Source organism: Siniperca chuatsi, linkage group LG5, assembly GCF_020085105.1.
Source record: "Siniperca chuatsi isolate FFG_IHB_CAS linkage group LG5, ASM2008510v1, whole genome shotgun sequence".
NCBI classification, from domain to species: Eukaryota; Metazoa; Chordata; class Actinopteri; order Centrarchiformes; family Sinipercidae; genus Siniperca; species Siniperca chuatsi.
In genome coordinates this window covers 4,783,551-4,808,756 of record NC_058046.1, presented here as the reverse complement: position 1 = coordinate 4,808,756, position 25,206 = coordinate 4,783,551, and the positions used below count along the sequence as shown (strand labels likewise).

At 38.6% G+C, this 25,206-nt stretch overlaps 1 protein-coding gene across 3 annotated transcripts in view; it reads left to right on the top strand.

Annotated features, from left to right (window-relative positions):
- ypel1 (yippee-like 1) overlaps positions 1-24,520 on the top strand; it is a 35,751-nt gene extending 11,231 nt beyond the window's left edge. For 2 of the 3 annotated variants that reach the window (XM_044195997.1, XM_044195996.1), the window contains exons 3-6: positions 9,648-9,689; positions 13,676-13,719; positions 16,545-16,653; positions 19,610-24,520. In XM_044195997.1, the coding sequence (XP_044051932.1) occupies positions 9,648-9,689; positions 13,676-13,719; positions 16,545-16,653; positions 19,610-19,699 (285 nt within the window). In that variant the 3' untranslated portion in view covers positions 19,700-24,520. The remainder of the gene's footprint in view (positions 1-9,647; positions 9,690-13,675; positions 13,720-16,544; positions 16,654-19,609) is intronic. The other variant, XM_044195998.1, reaches the window with a different exon arrangement.
- Positions 24,521-25,206: the final 686 nt, after the last annotated feature.

Here is a 25,206-nt window from a genome sequence, read left to right as displayed (position 1 = left end):
CTTGGTATCTGCAGATTTGCCGAAATAAATCCGAACTTGTTGAATTAATTCCACTTGAAGCTTTTGCATCGAGTCCAACTTTGAACTTTGAGGAAGCTGTTGTTTTAGCTGATGCAGTTTCATATATTTCTTTGGTTAAAAAGGCATGTGATGTGGTTTCTGCTCATTTGTGATAAAAGTTTTTGTCTTCTAAACGTGTAGAAGCTGTAACGGTTGTTCTCCACTGTGCTTTGTTTTTTGTTGGTGAGGTAGCGAGTTAGATAATGTTGTTAGCTTGACTGCTAGCTTACAGTACTGTCGCATCGACTCTTTTGAGTTTATGGTCATTTAGTCATTATATTGCAGTACTTTATTGTTTTTTGCCTGTATATCATCACGTGTTTGTCTCAAAGTTTGTTGTTGATGTTCCACCTGTACAGGTGTGTTTTTAATGTGCACTTTTCTTTTTTCTGTGCAAATCAATATCCCTTTGAGGATAATAAAGTTAATGAATTGACATCTTCAGATGTTCCTTTAAGGTAAAAAGCACATGTGATCACAATAGTAAGACGTCAATAGTAAGACGTCAGTTTATTATAATATTATATTTGTTCAATCTCCTCTTCATGACACACGTCCTCCAGTATGACGCTGCTGTGGAGACCTGATCAAATGTCAACACTACCAGTTTGGTCTTGAAAAACCTCATTTTTAACTTCAGGCAAATTCCTCCATTATAAACGACGGCTGCACATAAATGCTCCCACATCCTGTCCTCAAGAATGATCAATTCTAGCAGAGACAAAAAAAAAAACATAAAACGAAACAAATTTTACAGTCAGCTCACACAGTAGGATGCTGAAGATTCAGCCCGTTTGCTCAAAATGAAATTGTCCTGCCAGGTCTGGTCATTTATCTGCCCACGGAGAGTGATGAATCTGAACCTGAGTGAAATACAAACTCCTGAAAACGAGCTGGACTCGGCACTGTTACATCCTCTGGTTTCTTTTTCTATGAAGCATAGCAGTATCAGTTTGTTACAGGATTTCTGGGTATTGAAGTCCACATTGTCCAAACAGTTGCTGACATTTGGAACCAAAAACATACAAAAGCTGCCAATGTGCTGCTTTAATGTCGATTGTAAATCGACAGCTGGTGAGCAAAGACTGAGTAAAGTCTATAAACTATCAGATGAACCGGAGTTGCAGTGACTGAAGTAATGACCTTTATGTGTTCATAATAAGATAGTGACAGTGTGCTCCCCGTGCGTTGCACTCTCACCACACTCTAAGCTGATTATTCAAATGGCAAAGATGATCAATCTGCACACTCGCCATCTCCATGTCAAAATCCATTTGCCTCCTGCGGCTCGGAGACTTGGAAGCTCACAGCTTGTTAGTGCAAGCAGGAAGACGAGCTCAGTAAACAGCTCTACCACCAGACTGTGTTGTTCCTTTCAGCAGGATCAGAGGCCTCAAGATGGTAATTTTGGAGTTGTGAAGTCTGCACAACAAGGATTTCACAGGGTCTTAATTGTTAAAGACAGTCGTAAATCACGCTGATGCGCCTTCGGCCATCCTCATTTATCTGCACCTTACTTAACCTGTCTAGAGCCATATCAGATATGTGGATCTATTGTCACACAGCAAAGCACAGTCTCAAGGCAGAATGAGGTGTTTTATGATGAAAGGTTTGGATGCAGTGAGGTTTTATTGGCCCCTGTGTGGAAAATTAAATTGTTGCTGCAGCAAATTTTAACAGGATGCAGAAAACCAAAATGGAAAATGAATTCGAGTTTAGCAAACGAGTGTTTTGCAGATATCCTTCAGTTTAAACACAAGAATAATGCAGAGCAAAAAATATTGCGCAGAAATTTGAGGAAATTAGTTACATGGAATATTATTAAAGTTAGTAACAAACACAAAGAAGGATGTGAGATATAGAAGAGACAGGACTTTAAATTTAAGCCTTGAAGTGTCAGACTGTTATTTTTAATTCTTATTGTCCTTTTGTTCCACTTTCCTGTTTGCAAGCAAGAAGATGTGAACCAAACAGGAAGTTCATTGGTTTGAGACTTCACACATAACAAGGCACAAACACCTCTAATAATAATAATAAAAATAATAGACATAGCGAGATGCAGACCAGCGTGATCTTCGAACGCAGCACCTTTTGTAAAACTATATAGAAATATATATATACATAGAAAAAAATTAACCATAAAAATAAGAATCAAAAAACAAAAGTTATAGTAATAAAATACTTTGTTTAATTGAGTAAGGCGGCAACTACAGACTTTTTTCATCATCGATTAATCTGCCGATTGTTTTCTTGATTAATCATTTGGTCTATAAAGTGTCAGAAAATAAGCAAGTATTTTTCTGACCAACAGTGCAAAACTCAGTTTAAATATTCTGTTATCATTTAAGACAAAGAACTGCAGCAAATTTTCACTTTTGAGAAGCTGGAACCAGCTAATTCTGGTTGGTGTGGAAAAAGTTGCAAAACAATCACTTATCAATATTGTTCTCTGTTGATCAACTACCATTTAATTACGATTTCAGCTCTACAATCAAATACAATGACAGAAAAACTTTAGACTTTAGTTTAAAAGTTAACTGAACAGATGTGTTTTAAGTGTTTAAAAGATATCCTTGTTAATGTTATTGCACAGTTCAGAAGCAATCCTGAAAAAATAATGACAATAATCACACAACTTTCCGTAATCCATTTATCTATGGATGCTAGTTTATTGAAGCTGGAACATGTCATACATTTCAGTACCAATCTTCATCAGAAACGCTCTATTAGATGTCTGGAAGAGATAACCAAAGTGATGAAGGCAGGGTGAGATCGAACTGTGAATTGTTAGATGCCGAGACCAGAGCTTCATCACTGCAAGTTGAGCTTGTTTTGAAGTTGAACACACCATTTTCACTTTCTTGTGATTCCACGTGGCCTGGAATGAATAAAAGAGCACGTAGATGAAAACAGAGAATTGGCTGTGATGCGATTAAGCCGGTGCCAAAACACCAACTTAGAGGTCAGCTGTTAGTGTCAGCTTGTGAATGAGGTTTTTCTGGAAGATTTCGGAGTCAGCTGGGTTATGTCTGGGAATGCTTACTGTACTGATGACCTGTCTGCCTCAGATGCTCTTTTAGATGCTCCAAATGTCTGGTTGAAGTGCAGAAAAGTCAAATGTGGTTTTGCATAGAAATGTCATCTAAAAGAAGCTGTACGTTTAGATTTTGGGCCATTTAACTGCTGTTCAGCTTACCTAAACACACGTTAACTAGAGTATATGGTGGTAAACATTTAGATTTATATCATATAGCACATTTTGCTTCACAGGTATATAAAATCATAACCTTCACAACATGCAACTAAGTCAAAAACCCAGCTTTCCTTCCCCACTTTACTGAAGTACTTCTTCTACAACTGCACATTTGACCCCCTCAGTGTGACTTTGCCTCATTATGAGCGCTGTCTGTTGCTTTCTAAGTGACAAATAATTAGAGGAGAGCAAGATATTTATGAGCTCAGGCGTCAGTGCTCCTGAGGTCACCGTGGGAGAGGCTGAAAATGTTAAAGGGTGCTATGTTTGTGTGTTTGTTCTATTAGAGTCACGCCACATTGTTCGCAGAGGTTCCTCAGAGCTGACACTGGAGCGGGAATGCTGGAGAACCAGTAGCACCAGAAAGCTTCAAACTGGGAAATGCAAAAGAATTTGAATGTATTACTGCACAGTAGCCGCGTCTCGGGGAGTTCCTGGTTCGTGGTTTCCATTTACATAAGCATAAATAAAACTCTTGTGGTGCATTATTAAAACATTGATATTAAAATTAGTTGTTTTCTTTCTGCCTGCTGTTTGTCTAGATAGGGGAAACGCTGAGACTCTACCGTAGGCTGATTAAAGCCATACTTTGTAAAATATATGGTTTATTTGCGTCGTGCTAGAGGTTTGGGTTCGTTGTGGTTAAGGTCAGCTGGAGGGTCTGATATTTGCATTCAGGCAACACTCAGTTGCCATTCAACAGTTCAGCTATCTCCAGAATCCTGTGGGATGCAGATAACTAACTTCAAAATATTTGTATAATCCTCCACCTCCCAACGTACACCCACATAAACACACACATCCTTTGCTACAACGTTGTACTTAACATGAATTCAGATTTGTGCGAAAAAAAGGCAAACATTATTGCAACAACTGACTTTCACAGTGATGGCATTAAAAGTAAGTGAAGTTTTGTCCACATTTTGATTGTAATCACTTGGTATTTCTCTTTAATAGTAGTTCAGATCCACAATGAACTTTAAATAAATGTACTGTCAGTCTTTTTCCGCCTGAAACTAAACCTTCAAGGAGAAAGAGCAAAGGTGCTATATCACACAGCAAAGGCCATATATTTTATCAGGCAGTTGTTTACAGCATCATCTAGTCATAGTCACTAAATTAATCACAAGCTACATCAAGATCTGTCTGATTCAGCTGAGCAGGTGACAAACTGTCTGTGCCCCGCTATTGTAACGCCACACCAGTTTGGAAACCACAGCTGCAGTGAAACTGTCTCTGCACGTCTTTACCTCTGAATTCCCTGCATGTAATCTGCTCTGTTGGGCTTCATGGAAGTTTTGGCAAACATCTCACCTCTGTGCAATCTTGGCTTTCCCTCTTGTGCCTCATCGAGCCTCGGTTTGTGCAGATGTTTGGCCTTTCCTGACTTTTAGAACTGCAGTTCACCAGACATAAACACTTCAGTTCGGACAGAGTTTTCTCAGATATTAATGGAACGCACAGATGTACAGATTTTGCAGAAAGGCTCACTGATCCACTTTTTAAAGGTCTCATGAAGTGGTATCATTACGACCTTAAAGTGTGTAAATGTATTTCCTATTGAAACAGAGTGTTTGGGGCGGGACATCAGGTAGTCTTTGATTTAATTATTATGAAAAATTTGTGATGATTTTGTTGTTGACTTTGGACCACATTAAATGCAAACCCTCACTTCATTGCTTGGGTTGCACTTTGTGGATGAAAAGTCAAAATTGGCATCTGGCTTGTATTCATATAAATTGTGTGTTCTTTGAAAAAAATCTTTGATTTAAACGGTTTGAGTTGAAATCGAGTTACTGTCGAATCCCTTTTTTTTATTACATTAAATTACATTAAATCACATGCAGGTTGGAACTACTGTAGAGCTGAAGTGATTAGACAGTTAATCAGTTTGTCAATAGACAGAAAATTAATGTGTTTATTTTTATTTTCAGCAACAATTTTGGTAACTGATTAATTGTGGGATTAACACCGGGTCCAGCTTCTCAAACATGAATATTTGCTGGGTTTTTGTTGCCTTCTATGATAGAAAACTATACTGTATATTATAACTAATATACTAATATATTTGACTATCGGTTATATATATATATATATATATATATATATATATATATATATATATATATAGAAGTGAAGAGTGAACTGGTGACTGGGTTGTGCGTCCTAGTTTACTGGGCCAATGCCATAATGTGACTCTTGACAAATGACCTCATTAGTTTAAACAATCCACTTAAATAATAATTGGATTTAATGAAAGGACAGTCTGTCTTTCTCCCAGAGGTTTCATGCAGTAAACATGTTGCAGAGATGTATTAATGCCGGTACAGTAACACATCATGCTTCTGTATCTGTCTGACAACATCTCACAAGTTGTTAGTTTAATGGACAAATATAACTCAGTACCCAAGATAAGCCACTCACTGCTGTATGTGTTAATTGCGAGTCAGCACAAGAAGATAACATGGTCTGTATGTGCACTTTATGTTGTGTTTTTAACTCTCGCATTATAGTTTTCATGCAAGTACACATGGGCAATGCAGTTCTCAGTTACAGTTTCCAATGTACATATGCAGCTTCACAGATACAACATATCACAGAAGCTAAGGATAATACGGCACGCAAACAGGAAATCCAAATAAACTGAATATATATTAGAAGTAATAAAAGGGAAGAAAATATTGTACAAATATGAGGAAACCCTGTCATGCAGTGCAGTACTTACCATCTTCAAATACATAAGTAAACTCCACTTATGGCATAATGCTCATATCAAAGTCAACATTTAAACCCACAGGATGTACAGTAGGCAAGCCTTCCTGTAAAACCTGTGACTTCCTACAAGTGGAGGATGCTGTTTTTAGTAGTTTTTACAAAATTCCCTTATGCAAACAAATTGTAGTTCAAGAATAACTAAATTATTATAAATTTTTTTTGCTCGTGTAGTCTGTAATGCATATTAGTAATTTGATTACATCTAGGGCTGCGACTAATGATTATTTTCACTAGTGATTATTGTTTTGAAGGTTCGATTAAATGGTCAGTCTTCAAAATGTCAAAAAAATATAACGTATGCCTATTACAAGTTCCCAAATCACTAATATCAAGTCGAGAATCCTCACAGTTAAGAAGCTGCAACTAGAGAATATTCGGCACGTTTGCTTGATAAATAACTTCAATTTTTAAAATAGTTGATTCATTTTCTGTTGACTAATTGTTTCAGCATTTTGATATCTGATTTTGCACGTTTTCTACATGATGATAAAGGTTGATATCTGAAAATTGTTGTCATTAATATCTTGATATTCATTTTGACCATACTGCTCGCAGATCTATTAATAAGCTCTCTATGCTCGGCCACACCTCGTTAGCATTTGTGTGTTCAGTAGTCCAAGGCAGCATCACCAGTCCTCAGCATCAACCCTTCTAAGCCGATTATGTTACTTAGGAGAAGATGACACCGTAGTCTGGTGTTTTCCACTACACACTGCCAAGGGCCACTCGCCCTGTCCATGTTTGATTTTCATCCCATGTGAAATTTGTAAAGTGCCGTGCTCCAGTAACACGTTTCTTTAATAACGTTATACACTGTGCATGGAGTAGAAATGGGAGAAACTAGTTACCGTGTTTCTTATGAACTTTTTTCACTGTGCACGGAGTAGAAACAGGAGAAACTAGTTACCCAGCCATGCTAACAACAAAGGGAGGTGTTGGAAGAGCTCTGCAGGTTCTGGCAGATTTCTCCACAGTGTAGCAGTTTGAGTGCTGGAAATCTCCCGAGCCAGGTATAAAAAGCTGTTTCCCCTCCCCGAGCTTATGCGCTCGAAGAGAGGATTAACCTGAGCACACCAGAAGGAAGTATGGCAGGCACAGTGCTTCTGAAAAAAGCCAGTTTATTGGAGATGGTCAAGTTTTCTTTTTGCAGTAAAACTCCCTGACAAATTAAAATTAATGTTGGATGTTATTGAGGCTGTGCAGTCTTGGGACTCTCCTGCCAGCAGTTATACACATACTTATGGCTGCAACTTTCATTATCATTATTCATTAACCAGACGATTATTTTCATTATTAATCGATTAGTTGTTTGGTCTATAAAATGTCAGAAAATAACGACAGTCCAAAACCCCAAAGTATTCAATTTATAATGATGTAAAACAGAGAAAAGCAGCAAATCTCACACTGCATTTTTGCTTGAAAAATTCCTCAAACAATTAATTGATTGTCAAAGTGATCGACTAATCGATTAATTAATTGTTTCAGCTCTACACACACTTGACCTAGTCTTAATCAGGCTACGTTCACACTGCAGCTGAAAGTAATGCAAGTTCTGATATTTTTCCCTCACATGTGATGGATATCTTGTTTTTCTTATTTATAATCAGGAAAAGTGGCATAAAAGCCACAAAGGAAGGACACGTGTGCATTTTACAATGATAACTGCGGCAGATTAACTCAAAACTTGTAGTAATTTTTGCAACAATGGGTCTTAAATTTCATGCATTAATTAAAAAAAAGCAGGCTCCTTGTTTCTGGTCAAACATAATTTTCTTTGGGTGAAATGACCGCTATAGCTAGCAGATTTTATCAGCTGTAGCTAGCTAGCGTTAGCTAATTAACGCTAACTCCATGAGATGGTTGAAAACTGTCTCCAGTTGACTTGAGAACCCTGTAAGAAAGAAAAGGATTTGAGGATGAGGACTAACCGATGAGTTTGACAAATGTGACGTTATCTCAGGTAACACGTTGCTGGAGTGTAAACTTAACCAAACCAAATAAAGAGCAGGACAGAGCCGCTAACATTAGCCTAAACTCTGAAGTAGTAGCATCTTGGCAACTGTAATCCCACAAATGTTAGTTACTTTGAATAAAGTAGTTAGCTAATATTATGCTCCTTAGGCCTTGATACTAGGTTACTACTGTAAGCTAGTTAGCCCGCGCACGCTAACGTTGTCAGCTTACGTTAGAGCAGACAAATGCACAGAAAATAATCAGTAATCAATTTCTTACAATTTTGCCCATGTTATGGTTTTGGAAAGACACCACCCTAGAGTATCAGTCTTACTACAGCTCCACGCACACTGCTTCAGTTTAGCTACGACAGTTCAATCACTGTTAGCGAACGGTCAACTGGATGGGACTCCATTCAGTGTTTCCAACTTCTTTCCAATGAAAGTAGCTAGCACTAGCTCCAAAAGTCGCCAGATGACGTCATACGCTCATCTGCATGTAGATGACGTCATCATGCATTCATTTGCATAAACCTTAGTGCAGCGAGGGAGAGATCTCCTTAATTTAAGACATATAAAACTTTGGACATATAATCACAAATTCACTACGGGGACTTGAACTGTATTTGAAGTAAAAAAAAGTTTTTAAAACTTTTAAAAAAAAGTTTTTAAAACTTTTTTTTTAAATCTACAAAGGGAGGACGGAGGGAGAAGATCAAACGAACAATTTAAATATTTACAAGATCAAATGAACTATTTACATATTTACAACATGTAGTGACATCTTAATCCAGGGAGAGAGAGAGAGAAGCACAAACGAACTATTTACATATTTACAAGCTATAAACATCCTACTCCAGAGATCCGGAGGGAAAGAGTGAAGACGCCACACACTGACTACAGCGCGCAGCGCAAGAGGAGAGGAGGAGAGACACTGAAGAGCCGCAGCATGCATAGGGATGAATTACAATATAACATATTTAAATATATTTCTCGCCTTTTCCCTGATGGTCTGAATAAGTCGCTAAATTTGTCGCTAGTCGCTTTTTAGAACTAAAGTCGCTAAGAGGGTCTGAAAAGTCGCGAAATCTAGTGACAAAGTCGCCAAGTTGGCAACACTGGCTCTGTTAGCATGAAGGTCACCAAGATGCCACAGTGACAAGAAAACATACTCACTGATTTGGCTTTATTTCAGTCAACACCTTCACCCCAAAATATGCTGAAAACAAGAAGTGTAGGCACAAAATCACATCTGACATCTGTTGTTATTGTCATCCTGAGCACGGTGCATCTTTTCAACATCGCTGTCAGTTCATATTTTTATCAGATATGGATTACATCCTACGGCAGATAAGAGCACCATCCTGAAATCAGATAGCAGAATGAGTTGAGAGCAAGAGCGTGAAGGCCTGCAGTGTGAACGTGGTCCTGGAGCGGGACGATGCAGCCTGAATACTGAGGAGGAGGCTGAGTGTTTTATTCAGCACCTTGGCTTCGTCCCACCCATCAGGCTGATGGAAGCCGCTCTAATGGATTGATCACACTTTTCTTTTCTTGCCTTTAACTGATGCACTTCCTTGTGGGCTGTTTTTTTTTCTTTCTTCCAGCTGGAAGTTTGCCAAGACTCTGATGGTTTACATGAGACTGAGGTAACCGTGACAGAACAGTCAATTTGTTTCTGCTCTCCCTCTCTCTTTTTTTAATATCATAATTAAACCAAATGTATTCTAGGTCAGCAAGGTTTTATTAATCTGTGTAGTAGCCACACTAGCAGTGGGACTCTAGGGATGGCAATCGATGTTAATTAATCCAATACTTGTATTCAATCCAAACAAGTATTGGATGGAGTGAAATTTAACTTTTTTCACTTAGCGCTACCAGCAGGTTAAAATTACACTTTGTCCAGTATTTTGGTATATGGCCAAATAGTTTTAGCTGTACTTTGAGTTTAGTGCTAATTAGCTCATGTTAGCATACAAAAATGCTAAATCAAGATGGCGAACATGGTAAACATAGCCTGACAATCAGATATTTTGCTTTACTTCATTCAACATGTATTCATGTTAGCCAATTTCTTCTTGTGAGGGGGTTGTTTTGTTTTGTTTTGCCCTTGTAAATGGAGACATGACGGCTTTTAGGGCATGGTGTGTGATCCAGATTTAACCAAAAGGGAATTCAAAATGAAAGATAAGAAACTGTTATTACTCTTAAATTGATTGACATGACTTTTAATAGAAGGACAAACACAGGACACCAACTAAATCCAAGACATTATTGTTTTCTGATCAAGTTAAAAGTTTGTTTACAGCAGTAAACATATAGTAAAAAGTAAAACAGGGCTTTATTTACAGTTCTGAAAAGAACAAAACTCTCTAGATATATATCCATATGATCCTACAGTTCAGTATGTCTGTGAATTAATCACATGTGGTGAATAGCTTAAATGATATTCAACATGTAACATTGCTTATGTAAAAATGATTAGATGTACAAGCAGAATTTTAGATTAGAGTATTGCAGAACATAATGTAAGATTGTAAGATGTTTAATCCTTTTAAAATACTGAATTTGCATAGAGCTTTTAGGTTTAAGTTGGAGTTGAACCCTCACCTACCGCAGTCGGCATCTGTTGAGACAGATGGTAAAAGTCAACCTCAGCAGGTTTGTTAATAGCTTCAAGTTAATCTTTATTCCACAACTTGGTTTGATTTATTGTGTTACACATTTTAAGGACCAAAATTAAATCCTTTTTGTGAATTTTGGTGAAATCTGATGCAGTTTTTCTGCCTGTGAGACCATCAGAGAACTCGCTGCTCTCTGCAGTTGAAGCATTACGCCTCTCGGGCTGGATTTGTATTTTGTGTGTTTGGCAGAAGGAGCAGATTTCTCTGTGCGAGGTATTGTTCCCTTCAGTCCCGTGTGGTCAAGAGGATTCAGGGATTTTGAGATTTGCTTTTGTAGAATTCATTTCTTGGGAACAAGCGTTTTTTAAACGCAGTGCATTTCAGCAGCTTGAGAAAACAAGCTTGGTAACCACACTCCCATTTGCTCATGTTTTATTAAGCAGCAAAAGAAAAAGCAACCTGTGGGAATACTTCCAGCCTGCATCCGATTCTCACTGCACTCTTACATTTTAGAAACAATCTTTGCAGGATCCTGTTTGGCCGTCTAATAGGATTGTTGGGAGTCTGGAGGGTTGTAGTGCAGCCCCAAAAGCTGTCGGGCTGTTGTCTCCATTCAAGGAACATCCAAATGTTTTGTTTTTTTACTGATCTTGTAGGATTTTGCTGTTTGATTCTTAACAGGCTATGTGACAAGCATCCTCTTGCTCCTGATGTTTGTGTAGCCGAGTGATCTACAGTGAAGCTGTAGAGAGAAAAACGCAGCCAAAGTAAAAATAGACTGTGGGAAACAGATAAGGGCAGCGAGAGATGGAGCCGTCCCTTTTTGCCAGTGGATAAGTTGATGGCTGAGCCACAGTGAAGCACAGATATGACACCCAGCTCTTGTCACATGGAGTAACCTCTGCTCTTCCCCTCCCTGGACTAAACACTGTGGAGAGGACTTGTTGTTGACTCCACGGGGACCGACCTAGTTCCCTCTCACAGCTAAAGGTCACATGTCTTGTGGCTCTGGATTGTATGTGTGTGTAGACTTCATTTCACAACACAAACAATGAACTCGAGGATGTAACAGTAAGACATCAACACCTACAGTGACCAGGGGAGGGAGCAGAGAAAATAATAATAATCATGTTTTCTTCTTAAATTTGTTGCTCTTGAATCAGCTCCAAGCCAAACTCCTATTATCTGAAATAAAACTTTTCCAGTTTTGACAAATGCTGACAGCACACCAGCACTTGAAAATGTCCCCTGAGCCTCAGTGGTGGTGGCTGTGGTCAGTGGAGGAGGCAGCTGGTCCTCCTATTAGGTGGTATTAGCTCAGCGCCCTCAACCACAGCCACAAACTTATCTGCCGCACTCATTTGCAATGGAAAAAGCAAAGCCGATTGGGACCTGTCTGCCGGCCGAGGATGACGGAGGATGGAGGATGGAGGAGAGAAGCCTGACCGGCTCTGTCGTCACCCACTGTGACGGCTTTACTGCTCTGTTTACATTAATATACAGTAACATCATGTGTAGACTCAGTGGCAGGCGGGCAGCAGGATATTGATTTAACAGTCTATATAAACTACACGACTGCTTTTATGTTGTGTATTAACTTATTAATCTATTTATTAGCATTGTATTTTTAATTTCTATGTAAAGCGCTTTCCACGACATTTATTGCTTGACTATGTTTATTAATTATTCAGGTTTAGTTTGGAAAAGCAGGAAAGAATAAAGGGGTTCAGTCCACAGTGTGGTAAATCTGTTTTCATTGAAAAAACTGCCATATTTTCAAAATGTACAGATGATATTTCCAGAAACTATGTGAACATATTCTAATATTGTTTCGAACCCACCTCCCCTCAGGAAGTTGGCTCGGACAGGACAAGTTGTTGAGATTTTGCAAGGTGTGCACGATGACTTTTCTGCAACCCATAACCCCTTTCTCTGCGTAGATCTGCAGATCCATTTACATGTATCTTAATTCCAGCCTCGTGAGGAAGCAAATGCATTGAACATGTTTGTTAAGCCTCAGGGACACACACACTGCATTTTGGTGAGAAACACTGAATGTAAACATAACAGCGTTTGTTTATTAGAAAACTCCACAGGGTGCCTTTAACATAACTTATTCCTCCATGCATTCGAGCTAACAGGTTTTCATTTGGGGTTGACGGGGATGTTTTGAATCATTAAATCAGGGCTCAGTAATGTAATCAGCTGTGTGCATGCATAGTTTACATAATATCCCAATAAACTGTATCTTGGCTGTGCTTTTATTGACATTTCACTCAGAAAGCTCAGATTCTCATCATTGTTCAGGCATTAAAGTCTCTTCTATCAGCTGTAAGATGCTGCTGTAAAAGCTGCTTTGTTGGCCTGCAAATACACTGAATATCTAACACTGCATGTCAACAATGAAGCTTAACATCTTGAATTTGGAGCAGGGAAATCTCGGGGAGAAAATGTGACTCTTATTAGATTTTAATCTAGATTTTGTGTGCTCTTGTTGATTTTGGCATGTAACTTTATTTAAAACACACCTTCATCAATATTCCATCAACTTTCCACCTGTATTTTGACTGTCTCTAAAGTACCAGCAGCTTTTTACATGATTTTCTAACAAATATTTTGCAGAAAGCTAAGTATTGGTAAGAAATTTGAAGTTTGAGTTCATGTTTTCTGGTCCGATGTAACGATTAGTAACAAGGAAATGAGAGGAATCCAATTTCAGTTCCCAACAAACAATAAAATGTCTCTCGTCATTAAAGTTGACATGGTAATGATAGGCTTGCTCGCTGATGTTTAGTGCTCAGACTTAAACACCTCACTGAGCCTTATTTTATTTCTTACCTCCAGCCAAACTTGTGTGTGGGAACCTTGACAAGGTGGAAGAACAAGTATGCACAGCAGTTGCAGGGAGAAAAGTACCCCAGGGCGTCAGTTGCTGACATTCTTGTACTCAGCGGTGTGGTGCAGCCTTGTATTGTCCACTTACATGAGTTTTTCTCTCTCTCTTCTTTCAGTCATTTCAAGGCAGTCAAGGAAGAGCCTATCTGTTTAATTCAGTGTAAGTATGAGACCCACACCTACAACTCACCTCATTTATTTGGAGTGGAAAACTTTGCTTTGTTGCCCTTTTTGTGCATTTGGTTTATTCGGGTTCACATGGAGTAATTTACAAGTGATCTGGGGCTTGTAAATAAAAGTTACATGGACTCACAAGTAGCTCATTTGTTGGACAGAGTTATAAACCGTGTTCATACTGGGTGCCTGGGTGCAAAGCCTGCTGCTTTGCTTTCACACTTGTTTAGTCTTGTTTTCTGAACATGTTCTGCTAGCGTAGTCCTTTCACTAACACAATGCAGCTGTTTACCATTGCTGCCAGGATGACTGCACACGTGTCAAAATGATGTACGTGCATGCGCAAAATTTAGAACAATGTACAGGCAGGTGGAGCCACAAGAATACAACAGAAAGGGGCACGACCACCTTTACTGGCCAAAGTTAGGTAAACTAGGTAAAGTTCCCATCCACTACTGCAGAACGTACTGCTGACTTTATTCCCATTAGCCGTCTTCGATTATCACATTACACTACATTAGATTCACTCAGGAGATGCTTTACAATTCGCCCTACCCCCATATAAACACCTGTGTTGGGAGAAGATTGAGGTTCAGTGTCTTGCTCAAGGACACTTCAACACGTGCAGAGCAGGAGCTGGAAATCGAACCACCGATCCTTCAATTAATCAACCCTCTCCGCCACCTGAGCTACAGCCACCCCACAATTGTTGCTATGTTTGCGGGTGGGAAGCCGGTGAGGAAACACGTCTTTATAGCTGCACTAGTGGCTCTTACTGGTCAGTCAGGGCATCTGCACATTGGCGGTTGGAAGAGGAGGGGATAGCGATTCACACCTCCCAGTTCATCAGTAGTTGACAAGGAACACAGTGCATTTGGGAATTTGGAGAAAATGGGGAAAGAAGCTTAGAAAATCAATAAAATAGAATAAAAAGTTACAAGAAGCTCCCCTCTTTTAATAACCTCTCCGGAAAGAAATATCGCATGCCATCGAGGTGGGCTTGAATGCCTCTTTGTCCATACACCTGTGAGGCATTTTATCAGTGCACTACTGCCACTAATGTTGTTAGCATGACGTGCACATAAATTGTCATCCTGTGGGAGTACGGATTGGTGTCTGACTGCACACAAACTGGACCACAGTTTAAAACCAAGGTTAGACCACGTTGGTAGGACTTCTTGGTTTGTACATGGATTCAGAAAATAACGTTCATATTACCAAACTTTTAGGTAAAACACTCGTAGATATGTGCTAAATTGCCAGTGTGAAAGCAAACTGAACTGCAAAGATATAAGATTTTGGACATAATAGGGAGTCAAAACCAGTTTGATTCCAGTCTCGGCCCTTAATCTTAAAGATTTGGTGAAACCTAGACATGAAGGTTTAAACTGGGCTGAATTCTGTTGAAAAGTCAACATTTTTAGATTACATGTAAATGTTTGACGAGCAATTAAGTGACTATATTTTAATGTGAATCAGGTCTTAACAACATGTTGAAATATAGTCTTTGAAATGCTGTTGAAACAATGGTTATATGTAACCTCGACATCTAAAAAAAATAAATCTTAGCCCAGTTTTAACCTTCGTACATAGACGTGTTTTGAAATCACCAAATCACGGCTTCCTGGTAAACTGAGCTGACTGACTTGTTTGTGTTCTCTGTTGAGTGTTTCAGTCAAATAACTGCTACACATGAATCACTTCTAGTGGTTTATTTCTTGGTTGGTTGGTTTTTGGCACTTTGCTCTCAGTCTTAATGAACCACACAGAAGTCCGTCTGAGACATTTTCACGGAGTCACGGTGCAACTGCTTTGTGCCACACAAGTCTGAATTACATTGTTCTTACCTGCCAGAATGAATTGAATGAAAGAAGCTGTGTAGTCCGAATAAATCATTCCAAAAATGCCCAATGTTAAAGCACTCGAAATCCAGTGAACAATGTTTATGGCGGTTTGCAGATAAAGACATTTAGCCTGAAAACGTTTCATATGATGATTGTTTCAATTTGAACTTCAGTGAGTTTATTTGTCTGTGGCATTTCCTGTAATTAAAATACCACTCAAAGCTAATCAGCAGCACAGTGTTTACTGGGAGGGAGTGGCATAATGTTTAGTAAGAAAGAAACAAATATACGAACAATTCCAGAAAAAGCTATAGATTTCCCGACCAGATAGGTATTTATTTGAGTTCCATACTTTAGTACAGATTTTAAGTCTTGGCACTGTAGTATTTCCATTTTGGGAGACGTTATACTTTATACTCCAATACAGTTATCTGAAGGCTGGAGTTAGTGGTTACTTTGGAGATGCAGATGCTGCAGATGCTCAGAAAATGTCACTGTTGTCAGGTAAAAACTTATCTCCAAAATGTCAACTTTTTGGGGGACTAAGGAATGTAGACTTGTTTTTGTTTTTTTTAGCTTGATGGCAATGTATTTTTGACAATTTGAAGAGTTTCAGGGAATTCTTTTAACTGTTTTAAGTGCAAGAAAATAACCAAAATTGGTAAAATCTCATGTATGAAAATAATATCTCAAATATAGAGAAATAATTAAGATAGAATTGGAAATATGCATATTTTCATCCATTTGTATCTCATGTTTTAGGAATTACATTTAATTTTTAGTCTCTAACTTTAGTAATTTTTAATAATGAAGACATTAATATGTACCAGGTACACTTTGACAGGGACTGTTCTTCACAATGAGTATTTTTACTTTGAATACCTGAGTACATTTTACTGCTTTCACTCTTAGTAAGTAAAAACCCTGACCTCTGTGGCCTTTTCTCCACTTCCTGTCTTCCATGCAGGGTGAATGTCGGCTGCGGGCCAGCGGAGGAGCGGGTACTCCTCACAGGTTTACATGCTGTGGCTGATATCTACTGTGAAAACTGTAAAACCACCCTGGGCTGGAAATATGTAAGCCAGTTGCTCCTTAAACTTTCACCTGAGCCCTTTTACTTTCCCATTTGAATGTTTCTTGATGCACCACTTACGCCTACCGCTGTGTTGTCGCACAACTAGGTGGTTTCTTGGCTTCCAAGGGGACAAATTATGCTATTACAGGTCAAAAGAACAAGGTTGCTCTCATTAAAACATTGCTACTTAAAGCCATGGTGACAGTTTTTTTTTGCTCACGGTTGTATTTAGGCTCAAAGATTGAGCACTCTGGTCTCCTAGCGCTCAAGATAATTACAGTGCCGAAAGGTTGGCTGCAGACAGCCAGACTGGTACCTCTGAGAGTCTACAGTGATTAAATGTCAGGCCATTTTGAAGAGGCTTGTCCCGGTAATTGTCTGAAAAGACTATAGAAGGGTGTAAAATAACTGAACAAAGTATAAGATGGACACTCACTTAAAGCCGCTCCTTAAGTGACAAAAACAATTAGAGATTCTCAGAAAGGCCCCGCAAGCAAAGTAAAGCACAGCAGAGCAGAGCTGGTTTACAAGGCAAAGCAGGCTGAGCAAATAATCAAAGACACAGATCCACATCAACATCCTGAGTCTCCTGAAGCTCAGCAGGACTGGGACTTATGCCGGAAATCATGCAGCACTTTAAGAGATGTATTTCCAGACAGGAAGTTTAGACGTGTGAAAGAGGTGATTTGGTCACTGGAGGAAACCCTAATTTTAACTTTTTGTGTTTTTCTCTTAAATCCTGCTTTTCTCAGATAATAATGAGGGCAGATGAATAAATGTGTGCATATTTGTCTTGCTGCCGAAATAAAATTCACTGCTACTGCACACTACTATTGCATATTTTATTATATGATATATGCCTCCTCAGTTTTCTCCATTATTCACTTAAAAGCATCTAAAACATAGAAGAATTGAAGACTACAGTAACATTTCACAGTGGGGGTCAAAGTTTGAAAACATCAGACATTAGAGTTTCTCCATTTAATTCAACTTTTATTGTCGTTAACACAATGTGCAGGCACATATGTAAACGAAAGGAGGGCTGCGGCTTCACCAAGACATGCACGGGGGGCGGGCACATAGGGACATACATGGCATAAAGTAAATATAGCTAAAAACACAAGAATATCAACATATGTACAAACTTGTATTGGATGAGGTAGTATATAAAGAGCTGTGCAAGTGGCAAATCAATATATGTACAACTCCATGTGGGAAAAATTATACAAAAGTAAAATCAGTGAAATGAATAAATGCCACGGTTAGACTGAAGAGTGGATGCACTCCAGTATCTTTACGAAAACTTTTTAAAAACATTTTAGTCTTCTCATTCTTGACCTCGAACACATAAAAATACAGTTTTGCTGTCAGTCTAAAACATACAAATTTATTCAACGTCACTCTTTACTGATGACCTTTTGTTAATGTCTAGAAGTAAGACAAGGAGGAAGATAAGAAATACAAACCATTTTTCAACCGAGTAAAAGTTGAAACTGTGGTTTGACAAAAACCGTCTTAGCTCAAAGTTTACTTACTAGCTTTTTTCTCAAGCTTTCAACCACATCTCACAGTCTTTCTCGGGGGATGGCGTTTGCTCAGTTGTCATGGAGATGGTTCAGTTGTCACCACGAGACCCCGACTTCGGTCACATGATAACAGATGGTCGTATATGGGGAGCTGAGACAGTTCCACCTGCTGAGGAAAACCGCAAAATGTGGTTGAAAGCGTGAAGCTAGTAAGTGGAGCTTGAGTTAGGATTTTTTTTTTTGTCAAACCATTTTTCAATTGTTGATTGATGATCTTTTAGAAACTGATTTGAAAATGATGCCCACTGAATTTTATGTGATTTATAGCAGATTTCAAATTATTATATTAACTTTACTGATTCAACAGTACATGGCTAAACTACAGCTGCAACTTTGTAGTTTTAAATTTGAATTTTTATCCAGAGAGTTTTGTAGTATGTTTGTTTTTTTTTTTACTTGTCTTTAACATTCAAAACGGACACTGATCAAAATGGCCAACTGGAAAAAGAGTTGGCTACGTTGGCTGGAGATTCCACATTGATGATAAAGTTTGACAGCATTCTTCATAATATTTATAATATTTATTATCTTTAATATTAAATCAATCTTAAAGTGCAATGTTGATGTTTAACAGTGACAGGCTGATACTACCTGCCAATATTATCACATATAGCAAATAAGTGTTTTATTGGGAGCATTTTTATGCATCTTTTGTCTTTTTCTCAATTTAAGTAAGTTTAACATAGTTTTGTTTCATGTGTTTATATTTATAGTTATCATTTAACCTCTTAACATCCAATTTTCCCCTTTTTCCCCCCGTCACGTAGCTTTAAGGTCGGAAAAATCATCTTATTCCACTCTGTTTGACAATATCACATATACTGCGTGTCTCAGTTAAAACTATATGATGTTTACACTGAGTGAAATATTCAAACCCCAAGACTACATTTTTTTTATGGCCACTTATTGTAGACATCTTTTGCATCATTTTAGATAAATATCCCTAAGATTCAGATATTCCTGGTATCTTTCAAATCTTTCGAAACTCCACTCCAAAGTTCAAGCTCTGTTAGTTTGAACCAAGTTTGTCTGCACAGCATGAGTTTGTAATGACTGATCCACTGGAAGGTCAGTGGGATTAGAATTCAATGATGTTTAGTATTCAATAGTTACTGTTATCTAATATTTACTGGTCCTGACATCATTGATAATGAAGTTTATTGTGCAACTTTAAATATGTGTATGTAGACATATCTTTATCACGGACGCATTATTTTATCTGTTTATGTAATTAAAAGAATATTGGCCTAATTGTTGTTGTCAGATTTGTATTGTTCTCAAGTGTCCGTATCAGTCAGGCTCTAGTGTGGACGTGGGCAGAAGTTGGTCTTGTAACTAAAGTTTCTCCCTCTTTTCTGTGTGTTTTTGCAGGAGCACGCGTTTGAGAGCAGTCAAAAATACAAAGAGGGAAAGTTCATCATCGAGCTGGCTCACATGATCAAGGACAACGGATGGGAGTGACGCTCCAGCCCTTTCGTTTTCTGATCTTGGAAAGCTCTTTATTGAACTGCGTGGAGCGTCGACCATCGACCACCCTGCCCCTCCCAACCACTCCCCGAGCTCCCTTCAAAAACAACCTCCACGAACCTCCACCCCTCGCCTCCTTCACGTGCACACACCCACCTGCTCATCATGAAACTGAACAGAACAAATGACATAAAAAAAAACGGCGACGAGGAAGTGGAGCAACTGTTGAAAAATCACGTCACAGAAGTCCTGTCGTTACTTTTAAGATTGTGTGTTCTCCTTCGCAGCTCCGGAGCTTGGTTATGCTCTCACCCCCCCCACCGAACCACGCTTACAAGTGATTGTGGTGATATGGCGACCACTGTGCGAAAGGAGATAGACTTCACTGAAAGGACATTTCTTTGTTTCCTTTATTTCGCCCATACAGCGAGACAAATGACTTTGATGACTTTCGTTATTTTAATGTTATTTGCTATAGTTTTAACTTCTGGGTTTGGTAAGGTTTTAGTTTGATGGCAGATGGATGTTACTGGTTAGCATTTTATTTTCCTGTCAAGTCTGTTACGGTTTTGTTTATTTGTTTGTTTATTTTAGCTTGTTGTATCTCTGCCCATAGCTGAGCATGTTTTTCTTTGCTAATGTCCAAATGAGCAATCAGGGACGGGTGAGGAGCGGAGGGGAAAGGGAGTTAATTGTAGTTTAAAAATATGTAGCAGCATCTTGCTCTTTTTTTTTTTTTTTACAAAGTGGCAAAGGATGAGATTGCAGTAGTGTGGGATTTAATTCCTGATATTTTCTCTGTTTTTATCTTTTTTTTCTTTCTTGTGAATTTTCTTTATTTCTCCCCTTCCGGTACTTTTCATCACCCAAAAAGCATTGAAAGCAGCACCTCGTATTTACAATATATATACAGTATATATACATATAAATATATAGATATATAAATATTTGTAGTGTTTGGCTAAATGCGATTGTGGCTGGTCCCATTTTGCAAGTGAAAAAGACATGAAAAGGAGCAGAAATAGTTTCTAGACTGGGGAACCTGAAATCAGTGTCCACATGTCATAAAGCATTAGGGCAGACTGTATTAATCCATTGTCTAGTAATGAAACAATAAGAGACACAACTACATATGAATATATACACATACTATGATAACATATCCATAAATACTATGAAAATGTTCGTAGTACGTAGATATTGGAACATTGATTCTATATATATATATTTGCTGTCATGCACATATGTATATATGCATATGACTGTGTGTATATATGCATTGTGTGTGTGTGGTCACGCATTACACAGTGGCATACTTGAACAATGCTACTTCGTTTGCACTTTGCAGAGGCCTTTGGTTCATCTCAGTTTAGAGGCAAAACGTTTGTCCGCTCTGGTCTGCTTTTTAATTAAGACTAGTGTGTTTAGCAGCTGTCTGCTAGATACTTTGAAATACTTTGGTTTGATTTAATTTAAATTATATCGACAAATCCTGCTTTTCCTCTCACTTTTTGCTTGATTTTGAACCCCTTTTGGAGAGAAAAGTGTAGTTTCCGCTTCTTTGCTGCTATCCTAGAAACCCGCCATTTCTTCCCGCTCTTGCACTTTATCCGTCTCCCTCTCTGTGAGCGTATGAATTGTCTCTTTGTGGACAGCGCCTGTGATTTGCCTCTAAGCCGTATGAATCTTGTGCCTCTTCAAAACATGAATGGCCTCCCCTCTTCTTTTTTTTTTCTGTTGTGCAGTGCATAACTCTGAAAAACCGTCATGTGAACCGATGTGTCTTCCCCCCTTCCGGTTCAAAGTGGCCCTCAAAATAATGTTCCTCATCAAAATCCTCATAGAGCTCTTCCCTGTTTTTTTGGACAACAGAGACTTGGTATACATACATTACACGCATATATTTTCTATGTTAAGATTTAGAGGTGCAAAAACAGATGGATATTCAGTATATTATTTCTCAGAGTAAAGCATAGAGGGAGAGGTTTGGAATATGTGGGACGCCCAGGGCTCGTTGTTTGACTTTTTATTGTAAGGATAAAAAAGATGGCAGCAGGTCGAGGTGGGGCAGGGTGGGATGGGAGAGATTTAAAAATCAGCAGTGATTGATTACTTTGCCGGCAAGGTCAGTCAGATCACACGACCTTTTATCCTAAAAACGATGACAATGCAAACCCTTAATATTTAGCAGTGATACCTACTTGAAAATATAAAGACAAACAGCTGAGATATTGGCCCGTATTACAGTTTTTGTACATAAAGTAACATATTTAAGGTTTTATACGTATTTCTACTGGGTTAGTTGTTTTACTTCCCCAACTTGAAGCACTTTTGTTCACTGTACCTCTGGCTGTGTGTGTGTGCGTGCGTGTGTGTGTGTGTGCGTGTGTGCATGCATGCATATTAGCCCACATGCATGCCTGCACACGAAAGTGAATGTTTAATTTCTTTCCCTCAGACAGTTTTATTTCTCTTTTTCCCACCCTCTTCTTGGTTTTGGAAGTGTTTTTATTTGTCCTGTTGTTGTTTTTTTCTTTTGCAGCTGTTTGGTTTCACTGTCTCTCCCGGTGATCTGTGAGGTCGAGAGCCAGGTTAGTTTGTTTGGAAGTGATTTATCCCGTTTTTTTTTTCTGTTAGCTTGTTTATTTAGCTTGTGTGGTGAGAGCCCGTTAGAGGGCCCGTGTTTAGGTCTCTGCTGAGCCATGTAGACGTTGAGGGTGAGCTGGAATCTCCCACCATGTCGCCGGGAGAGCCTTTTCCTTTCGCCACCACAGTCAGTGTCTCCTGTATAGAGGGCTTTCAGGTGATTAACCACACACTCTGGCAGCCATATTGGAGGTCCTTAGCTTTTGGCAACGCTGGCTGTGAAAATCTGATTGTATTTCCTAAGAACTTATTCATTTTTGTACTGGTCTTGTTAGCTACCGGAGTTTAGTCGCTACATCCCAGTTCTGGGGCTGCATCCTTTGACGTTTGCATTTAAAGAGGTAACAGGTCAAACAAAGCCTGTCCTTATTTAAAGTCTCCTTTAAATGCAGCCAAAAATGCATCCTTCTTTTGCTTGAATTTGCAGCACTCGATGTCCCACAATCCACTGCACACCCATTGTTTAAAGAGCAACTCAACAGCAGCTGAAAGTCTTGTTTTTGTGTACTCCAGGGTGTGTCAGTACACTGTGACATCACTGTTTGGTGTGGTTACAGGTGCAACTGACATGAAACCAGAGAGGGCATTAAAACAAAACTTTTAAGCCTGGCGTCATGTTACTCTTTAATGGTGCATTCAAGCGGTCTTCGTCAATTCGTAAGGTCGGGAAATATGACGTGACCTCATTGATATTTGTGTTCCTGTGGTGATCAGTGCTGGTAAACTGGCTACATTTCATGAACTCCACTATCACAGTTTACTTGGTATTCATTCGTTAGCCATTTCCTGGTCATAAACTTGAAAACTACTGAGACTGAAATTTCATTCTTGGCCTTGGAAACAGCAGCTGACATAATACTCACACCAAAAGGTCCATTTGGTAGCTGTTTTGGAGTGTTTGATCATTCACATGATCTTCCTCAGCAAATGGAGTTGCCCAGTAACAGTACTTTTTTCTGAGCACTCAGAGGAATGGAAATGTGAAAATCTATAACGCTATGACAACTGGGCAACTCCATCTGCTGAGGAAGATTGTGTGATACAGTTGAAACCTCCAGCTACCAAATTGACCTTGTGGTGTGATTATTCTGTTAATTTTCAATTAGCTTTAGGAGTAGACAAAGAGCGCCTGAATGCAGCATTGGTTTTATGTCCGTGAGGCTAAACTGATCAGTCTGGCCTTCAGTTCCTCCGATTTACACACATCCTTCAGGGATTGGGGTGCAGCTTTTATCTGGTCAAATATCAAATCATGGCCGTTAGTTAAGTTTAACTTGGTAAACTTTTTCCAAACTAATAGAGCAAATAGAATGGCACTGGTAGCTAAATTTGGAAACAAAATAAATCTACCTTACCCGACAGTTCATGTCTGCTTAAATCATGACTGAATGCACCTACAGTAGACCGACTTTCCTCTTAACTGTTACATGCACACAGCCAGTTTCTTCAAAGGACTTCCTAGATGGTGCCAGCAGTGGTTGTTGGGAGATTTGTGACCCAATTGCAGAGCCTCTATACTCTCCTTTCGATCAGTCAGTCCAACCAACAAAAAGCTGTTGCCAGTGTCACCACCGGTGTGTACCAAATAAGAACCAGGTTCTATCAAATGCATCAGTGTCATGTGTCAATGGGAAGGAAGGAAAGAAGCCAGGGATCATGTTCGAGTGTCTCCTGCAGAATCAACTGCTATACCAAAATTAAAGAGGAGAAATCCTGTCACTTACGACATTGTCTTTCTGAAGAATGTTTTGATTCTCTGAACTTAACAGCGTCAAAGCAGCCTGGATGAAAAATGTAGATATTTGCTGCTGAAAACCGTTTACTTTTTATTGTTGTTTTATTGTGACACTGGCTGCCGCCTTTTTGAGCTCTGTTACTGTCTAAAACATACCTGAAAGGATGTTGATCAAAGGCAAGATGGGTATACAGGGGAAAAGACTGTACAAGTTCTTTTCTTAGGACTAAAGGTCTAAAGCATGTTGTATTTATAATGGCTATATGTCGTGCCTGTTTTATTATTATTTTTTCCTAAATTTAAAAACAAAAATATTATATGCTTTTTATTTGACTACATTGCTTTGCATTCTGTCTTAGTAAAGCCATGTCACATGTCTGTTTTCACTCTAATGTAAACTATCAGATATCACAATAAATTTTCAATGGCATTAAGTTGTGGATTGTGTGAAGTTGTCATTCATATTTAGGATACGACTAATATTTGGATTATATATATTTTTTTTAGAGGGACTGCTTTGCAAAGGCATTAGAAAGTATAAATCTTTATCTAAAGACATATTCTACCTTGTATTTCATGTTAGAGGAATCTGATTTTGAAATACATACTGTACATAATGTTTCAAAATCTGTTTTTTTGCATCTTTTTCAAACATCTGCCTGTGATAAAAAGAAATAGAAGAATAGACCACAAGTCTGAAAATGGTTACCTACATTTTGTTTCCTATTTTTGTCTTATCACATGTTACATATTTTGCTTGAGAAAAGGTTAGCGGTATCATGAGAGATCTAGTAAATCTAAAATATTTGACGCCAATTCCCAAACTGCAAAATTTGCCTCTAAGAGCTTAGAGGGCCATAAATAATATTTGTCAAGCTTGAGATGCAACCATTCTGATACTAAGGTTTTATTTTATATTTCCTATCAAATTAGATAATAGTTCAGTGCATAGCATGTCAGTATGTGTTTAAATAGCTATTACACAGTTTGGCTTTTTTCTGATTTTGTGTGGTAATTTGTGTATTGTGTATATACTGAGGATTTTGTTTTGCAAAGGTCATATACTGTAGTGGTTTACAAGCAAAATGTGAATGCCTTAAAAAATAAAACATTTGCCTTA